Source organism: Mus caroli, chromosome 6 (assembly GCF_900094665.2).
Source record: "Mus caroli chromosome 6, CAROLI_EIJ_v1.1, whole genome shotgun sequence".
Classification (NCBI taxonomy): domain Eukaryota; kingdom Metazoa; phylum Chordata; class Mammalia; order Rodentia; family Muridae; genus Mus; species Mus caroli.
In genome coordinates, this window is record NC_034575.1 from 114,390,654 (window position 1) to 114,399,260 (window position 8,607).

Below are 8,607 nucleotides of genomic sequence, written 5' to 3' on the forward strand. Positions count from 1 at the left end.
AAAAAAAAAAAAAAAGCAGCATAAGGTCTCAATGGTGAGCAGGCAAGTCTCTTGAAGGGCTTGTCTCCTTCACCCAACCAGGCAGAACATTTGGGGACGTTGATCAACTCTTTAGGCCACGGGAGAAATGCTAAGTGTAGGGTGCCAGGCCTGGCCAGGAGCCACAGGGCTCTTGTGCCTGGCACTGAGGAGGAATCATTTAGAACACCAGAGCAGCTGAAGAGAAGGCATTTCTGATAAACTGATGCTCTGTCCCTACCATGGACTCCAGGCATCTCCCAAGGTGTGCCTGCCTCTCAATTCTGAGACTAGTGCCGCCAAAGGATACGTAAGAGGATGGCCAAGACATGAAGCGGCAAACTAAGCCCTCCTCAGTGAATGATCATAGCTCCACCAAGACGCTGGAAGACTGCAGTCTGCATTAGGTGAAAGATCTGGCACCTCGACTTTAGAGGAATGAAGTTGGCACCCCCGAGATTAAATGAATGGAATGCAGCGTTCTGGCATCTTTCCTCATCTGTGTTGCCTTCAACCACAAGAGCTGGAGCCCTGTCAGAAGTACCAGGAATGGGCCACTGAGCTTATGTGCTAGAATAGAACCACCTCAAATAAAAGGCTTCAACAGCACTTTGTGATGCTACGTCAAGTTTTGGTTCAGGGGAACATAGGAGTGACCACATCCTAAGGTCAGAAAAGCAAGCAGAGAGGTTAAGAGGGGCTCAGATATGAAAGAGCAAGGGCTCGGCAGAACCTAAGCCAAGCCCAAAGGCAGCTTCAGAAATACTCTTTATGGTGAACCATGCATCAGNATGGCTGCAAAAGGTAACCTGACAGGTGAGAGCATATGGGACCAGGGAAGGTAATTTGTCAAATCCTACNGCAAACAACAGGATGAAGCAGATNTGCACCTGCCTCGTAATCCTGAGTCTAGTGTGGCCATAGGGCAGGAGGCTGCAGCCTGTCTCCCTCAGTCGTTTCTGAGGGGCCCAGCCATCGAGCACTTAGATTGGGTGTGGGNAAGTATCAGATGGCTTGTGCCCAGTAAGGCTGTTCCTGGGCTACAGCAGCACCACCCTGAGGGTTTCAAGTGGCTTGCAAATGGAGCGGACAAAATACAGGGGCCAAGTGCATGTGGTCAGGTTCCACAAAGCCCTGAGGCCTTGATGGTCACTCTAACCAGGTATAGAGAAAGCTCACCTTTTTTAGACAAGGTCTGTGTAGCCCAGGCTAGCCTTAAACTCATGATCCTCCTGCATCAACCTCCTGAAGGCAGGAAGTTTCTAAAAATTCCCTAAACTTCCTGACTAAATTAGGATATTAAGGATATCCCAAAGTGAGGTAAGGTTTTAAGGGGGGGGGGGGGCAACAATAAAAACACAGCAAAACTCATTTTCCATTTGGCTCTTTTTATTAGAGAAATCAAGAAGACAGCAAGTAGGGAAATCCCCATAGTGAATGGAACCATCACAGAGATGCCTTTCTGGAACCCCAACCTTCTATGATCCCCAAAAGTGTGCTTTGTGATTTCAGCAACTTATAGAGGGGAGAGAGGAAATACTGAAAAAGGCCACTATTTAATGATGAGAGAGTGAAGGTGTACAGGTTCCTAACCAGCCTAGGGCCAAAAAAAAAAAAAGAGACTGAAACGTGTGCGCAGAGCAAGCAAGCCTCAGACTGCTGAGAGTAAGGCATTCAGGTGCCAACCTGGAAAGTTCCTGGAGGCACCACAAGGTCAAGTGCACATGGAGGCTGTTGGTAGTGAGCTGCGCAGACATACAGGGCACACACATGCCCACACACACACCGAAGGGAAGTTACTGGACTACAGTGGTGGTGGTGATTCGGTTCCCTAAGAGTTTGTGCTATGTTGAACCAGAGTCTCCCTGCTTTGGGAAGAGGGATGACCAGTCCCAAAGACCTCTACTCCTGTAGGTGTCATGAGGAGGCGTCTCAGACTCATGTCCCAAAGTGCACGACCAGAGAGTGAGTCTGGCTGCTGCTATGTGCTGTTGCTGCCACAAAGCTAGGTGAGCTTCCTTCCGGTGGACACTGTCTTGTTGAACTGCTTCTTGAGGAGTTAACACTGTTCTTAGTTGTCTGGCACAATGCTGTTCACCCAGAGCTTCCTGTTCGGTCTACCTAGGGCAGTGACNTTATCCACAACCAAATACTCTCAAGTTCTTCCCAGGTTTTACAATGGACTCCTTCCTGGGTCCCAGCTGCAGCTGGGTGGCAATCTGAAGGTAGAGGAAGGACAACGATGACCAAGAAAACACTACTGTAAAAACAGGACCTCCTCATACTGCTGAGCACCCCTTTTGGGATGCCTGAGGCCCATGTTACACTGCAATACCCACCAGNCCCAAGGAGTGAGGCCTAGAGTCTAAGAGACTCAAGTGCTTGGTTTCTCACTTAGGAGCCAAGACCCAACTCACTGCCACTCTCTAAAACCCATAACAAGATGGCCCTAGGACAAAGAAATTATTTGTAACTTCTAGCAGCAATTCAAAATTGTGGGTTTAATCCTATCAGACTACCTGGTAATAACATTCCACTTCCTTTTCAACTCTGCAGCACAGGTCTTGCAAATGGCATTCAGTGANTGCTAACAACTCCACAGTAGGTATTACTGACTTTCTTATTCAACGGGAGAAGAATCTGTTCTGTCATGCCAAGCCTGCCAAGACAGTGCACCAGAGAAAAACGCCACCATTCCTAGACCAAGGGATGGTTCTCCACACCTGCCTGTATGACTTGAGGTGGGACCCATGCTCATCAGAATCTCACTAGTGGCTGGCTCCACGCCAGGAGCTACGATGCCGGGGGGGGGGGGGGGGGGGGGGCAGTTTTTGATTTCCAGGAGGAAGGACAGTTAGGGCAGTGATTCTCAATAGAGCAAATTTTGCAGAATGGCTCAGAGCTCCACAGAGAGGGTCTGAAAATGGCCATAGCTCTATTCAGATAAGAACTACCACCTGGTCAAATGAGACACCAGGAAGAAGCAGACCAGCCCTATGNCGATGCCCCAGGTCCTCCTCCCCTACATCTACGGTAGAACTAGGTGGCTTCACTCTTCAAAAGGGNCATCACTAGCCTACATAACAGTCTCCCAAATGACACTTTCTCTAGAGCCACTATGACAACCTGTGCTGCTTCCACTGAGAAAGCACACACGGCTTCCACATCCTTCCGCCTCTGAATGCCCAAAGGCTCTCAGTCTTGAGAGTGGCCAGGAAATTCCTGGGCTGGGGCTGTCCACTCTGCCCCAGCAGGGTCCAAGTGTTATCGGCCTAGGGAAGGCACCTTGGTGCACCAAGACATCGTGCATTCTGGGGCTACCACTCCATCCTCCTCCCATCACTTGTGCAAAATTGAAACAGTGTGTGGTACTTGCATGTTTCATTCTTTTTAAAAAAGTCTCCCTCCCTCCCTGCCCCTATGTCTTAAATGTTTATATAAATTCTTATTTAAACAGTAAATTAGAAATCTTATTTACATTAATTTCTTTGTTCTCCCAAAGGAGTGCCTAAAACCGCACTCCCACCCCTTTATTGGATACAAATGTTCCCCTAACTTGGTTGTGATTACTGTTTAAGGAGCTCCAATGGCACGATCAGTTGGCGCATGGTACTCATACATGTTACTGCTGCAAGGAGCAAGGAAGGGAGAAGAAAGACCACCAACTAAACTGTTTCCCCATCTTCTACAAATAAATACGATCACATCAGAAGCCAGTCTGTCAGGCGAGGGTCTTGCAGAGTTGCTCTCAATCAGTAGATCCCAAGAGGAAGCCAGGGGATGAGCCATTTCTCCTTTTCTCCTAATCGATGCATTCCATCCTTTGAGGTATGATTTATTTTTGTTTTTCTCTTCTTAGTCTTGTACCCCATGGAGCCCTTGGGCCAACACAAGGCCCATGAGGCTGTCCAAGTTTTGGGGCTTCTCTGGCACTGGCACCGACAGCCAGTAAGAAGGCCTGCAGGAGCTGCAGGCCTGGCTCAGGGTCAGAGTCCCTGGTTCCTGGAGAGTATCACAGTGCATCCTCTTCAGTGCAGCCCCCACCAATCATGAAACGAAATTCCTGCAGGTTTGAGACTCCGTGGAAGTGAACAAAGGCACCAGCAACCACAAAGATGTGGAAGAGCTGATGAGAGTGAAACTGGAAAGAGAAAAAAAAAGCCATTATCACTAAGCCTGCTAACGGTCAGGTCCCCAGGAAGTAACAATTCCAGGAAGTAAGGCACACTGCTTCCCAGCTTGCTCGGAAAGTGGGAATGCATGGGATACAATTCAAATTCAAGGTGGGTCCCCCAAGTTCTCCTGAGTCAGAAGCTAGATCTCTCAAGNGAAATACAGGGACTGCCACTAATATAGAGAACTGGGGGGCAAATTCCAGAGACCATGCAGTTAGGCCACCAAATTCTCAAAGATCCCTCAACAACTAGCAGCAGAATGTGGAACTGATGGACACAAGACATTGCAACATTCTCTCCTGGTCTCAAAATGAAAAAGTACTGTGGTATTTATCAAGACACGGATTTTAGAAGTATAAATAAGAAAAAAACAAAAGTTGTTAAATTAGGTAACCTGAAGCTCAAAAGACTGAGTTCAAGACCATCTCCACTCACAGACAGCTAGCCTGATTTAAGAACACGGTGGTCAGCTCACCATANAACTATGAGCAAAAATGAGAAGCAGGCCCCTACAAGTCAGAGTTACTTTAAGAGCACTCCAAATGTATTACACTGATAAAGATTTCTCAGATCCCCTTAGGTTAGAAATGTCTATCTTTACAGTTCCTCATTTTCTTTTCTCCCTTCTCTTCCCTCATCTCTCATTGTTAGCCACAGTCTAGTCAGTTACCCTCTCTCCTCCATTCCTCTCTCAGACACACACCACCATAGCAGAAGGGAGTAGATTCTGTAAGATGTCCTGTCTTCTACATGGGCACCATGGCATGCTTGTTCTAACATACATCAAACACACAAACTAATAATTAAAATAAATTATTAACTCCCCCACACCCTAGCTGTCCTAGAACTCACTGTGTAGAGCAGGCTGGCCTCAAACTCAGGAATTTGCCTGCCTCTGCTCCCCATTATCCCATGCTCACTGTCTAGAGAATCCACACGAAGGACAGAGCTAAGACTGGAATGCAATCTTACTTTTAAAACTTTTTGGTTTTTTCGAGACAGGGTTTCTCTGTGTAGCCCTGGCTGTCCTGGAACTCACTTTGTAGACCAGGCTGACCTTGAACTCAGAAATCCACCTGCCTCTGCCTCCCGAGTGCTGGGATTAAAGGCGTGCACCACCACACCTGGCTCTTTTAAAACTTTTGATTACATCACTCCCAGAATGCCACTGGCCCACTAACAGCAACATATGCACCTTACTTATTCCCGTTGACCGCACTTACCCAGATGTCACATTTGCCAGGAAAGAAGCGCTCAGGGATACGGGCCGCATAGAGGGCAGCTCCGGTGATATAAAGGCTAGCCATGAGCATTAACCAGCCTATCTGCCCTATGGTGGCAGCCTTCAGGAACCCTTCTGAGATGACATAATGCAAGGTAGGGATGATTCCACTCAGGCCTAAGCCCACGAACACTCCTAAGTCATCAGAACAGAAGAAAGAGAATACACGAGAGAAATAAGAAGTCAATGTGATGACATAGTCCCGTTTACTTTGATCAACTTTCAATCTCAAAGTAAGGTTATTCTTGTTTTTTAAAAAAGTCCTTCAAACTTTGAGACACCATTCATCACACTAGACAATTAGCTCCTTTCTATTTACAAATACAAGAAAGAAGCCTCCTGGTAAGCTAGGCTGTGTAAGCAGTCCTAAGGGTTAGGATTTTGTTTTGTTTTTTTGTGTTTTTGTTTTGTTTTTTGTTTTAAAAAAACACACTGCCAAGAGCTTTAGAAAAGAAAAAGCATGGGGGACTTGTTTAAACTCCCTTCAATGCCACCTTTTACAGGCAGAATACAACAAGAGGCTGTCATTTGGTAAGCTCTCTACACAGACTCCAGGACCTCCAGAATTGCCAGTAAGCTGACAGCATGCCACAGCATATATACATGGATGCATACGGACTCACACTCAGAAACACGTGCACTTAAATGAGAGGAAGAAATGGCTTGCTAACTACATCAAAATCGGGGACCAAGCAGACCCAAATAAAAACGATTCCACCCCCTTCTGTCCTCCAAGCATGGCTACACTGTTCTTTTCCTTGCAGATGAACNAAAGCTAATAGTGCTTTTCACTCTCAAGTCAAAGGCTGAGACTTAACCTAGTGTTTAATGCTCAGCTCCACTCAGCAAACATGTCTTAGCCCATGTATTCAAACACAGTTAACACCACTGCCCTAGTGAAGAACTGAAAAGCCAGGGTTGACGATTGCCTATCTGCTTCTGTGACATCTGAAAAGGGAGGCGAGCAGAACGCTGGGAGGTCAGTAACAAGAGGTCAGTTCTGCTTCTAGCATTCTAAGTGCATACAGATGANCCAGGGCTTGAATTTTATAGCAAGAAGAAACGTGTTGTAATACCACTTGGGAGGCACTGCATGTTATTTTAGGGACAGAAAGCAGAAGACACAACTTCAGACACAGTTCATTAGGATTTGTCAGAATCGCTCAGCAGAGGCTACTGCTTTCAAAATTATNGGCAGTATTTTTCAAACTTCTGGTTGTGTAAATGCCACAATTGAACAAGAAGGCTGCCAATGTCACAGNGCACCCAGTAGGCACTACCTAAATATCAAAGGTTTTTGGAGCATAATCAGCATGAACTCTGGCCTTATTTATCAAAGCAATTTAAATTAAAATATAAAATACTAAATATAACACAAGAAGAATCAGTCACAAGTACACTATTCTGAAAGAATACAGAAGTCATTATATTGTGATATTTCCTCAAATAAACAACACGGCTCAAAATATAGGTGCACACCCATCCNTCTTATCGCTGCCCTTCACCCTATGGTTCCTCCTAACTGTGCACCAGGTCAGAAGCCTAAGGACAAGCAGGACGGTTACTGCATCTCTGCACTGAAAAGCACAGCATGGAAAGCACAGCCTCTGACTCTAACGGTGCACCTTCCACGACCTTACACGACCTGTGGTCACCGCACATTCACATGCACTCACCTGCTCTGACCCCCCGATACTGAGGGGTGGCAAACATGTCCCACTGGGAGACGATAATGGCTGCAATGCCCAGCACACAGATGACAATCAGGTAGATGAAGCAAGGTTGTGGGTTACAGTAGAAAGAATAATAAAGCCAAGGAACAAAACTTCCCATGATCAGAAGAGCAATACCAGAGTAATCCAATCTAGGATTAAAATTTAAAAGAACTTTAATGCTAAAAATTATTATCCATTATAGGCTCCAACTAATCCCCCATGACTATGACATCAGCAACAACTAAGTAACAAACTGTTGGTATCATTCAAAGGATGGAGTTTGTATGTGGTAGCGTCAAGAATCTTGCCAGCTCTGCTGGAGGCTGTTCCTGCCCCACTGCCCCTAAAGCACGGCTGGTAACAAGGGCATCGTGACTACTTACTTAGAGAAGAGTCGGGAGACCCCTTCTGAGTGGCAGTACACCGTGTGGAAGAGCCATGAAAAGGAAAGGCAGAGAATGGCTCCCAAGAAGAACAAGCCAAAGACCACTTTCTCTTGCAGAGGGGCCACAAAAGATATATTTGGGCGAAACATATAAAAGATCCCCAGGCACAGGAAGAATACACAACCTAGGAAAAGAATGCAAGAAATGGATAAAATGCTCTCTGACAGGGTAGTGTTGTACACTGCATTTTNAAAATTTCCCAGAAGCAATAATACTAAAACCATAAATTCTGTGAGAAAAAAATCTAAACAAAATGTTTATCCAATATTTTAGTTTCCTTCCAATGCTGCTGGTGTCATACACCATCATAAACTTTGAGCATAAATAATATATTAACTAGCTGAGGATGTAGTGAGTGCTTCCCAGCGTGCACAAAGGTATGGTGGCACACACCTTAATCNCAGCACTTGGGAGGAAGCAGGAGATTACAAATTCAAAGCCATCCTCAGCAACAGAGGAATCTGAGGTAGCCTGGGATCTATAAGACTCTATCTGAGAAAGAAAACAAGGGGTGGGGAGAAGATAATTTCTCATTCATCTAAGGACCACAATCCACCAAGAAGCCAGAGAGGACAATTACCTCTTAGATTTAAACTGACCTGTTACTTATGCAGTTCTGACACATACGCTTAGAGGTGCTTGCAAAGCTCTACTTTCCATCTGTTTATGGATGCTCAAGAATCCTGTGCTGTTCCTCTGGTCCTTACCAGCTGTCCCAGTACATCACTGTCAGACACTCCATACCTAGCCATTTGCTTTGTTTGAGAATGGGTCTCAGTACTATGTAGTCCTGGCTAGCCTGGAGTTCACACTNCATAGACCAGGCTGGGCCTCTGTCTCTTGAATGCTGGGATTAAAAGCNTGTGGCCACCACTATAGGTTCACACCAAGCTTTTGTTGTTGGGTGTTTGGGGTTTGTGGGGCTTGTTCTGTGCTAGAGACTGAACTCAAGACCTCATAACATGCTAGGC

At 46.0% G+C, this 8,607-nt stretch overlaps 1 protein-coding gene across 1 annotated transcript in view; it reads right to left on the reverse strand.

Moving 5' to 3' along the window:
- Positions 1-1,386: 1,386 nt before the first annotated feature.
- The window catches only part of Adipor2 (adiponectin receptor 2), an 11,174-nt gene continuing 3,953 nt past the window's right edge, over positions 1,387-8,607 (reverse strand). Inside the window, 4 exon segments of the mRNA XM_021164151.2 lie at positions 1,387-4,159; positions 5,417-5,610; positions 7,152-7,339; positions 7,574-7,760. Of these exon segments, the coding sequence (XP_021019810.2) occupies positions 4,031-4,159; positions 5,417-5,610; positions 7,152-7,339; positions 7,574-7,760 (698 nt within the window). The 3' untranslated portion in view covers positions 1,387-4,030.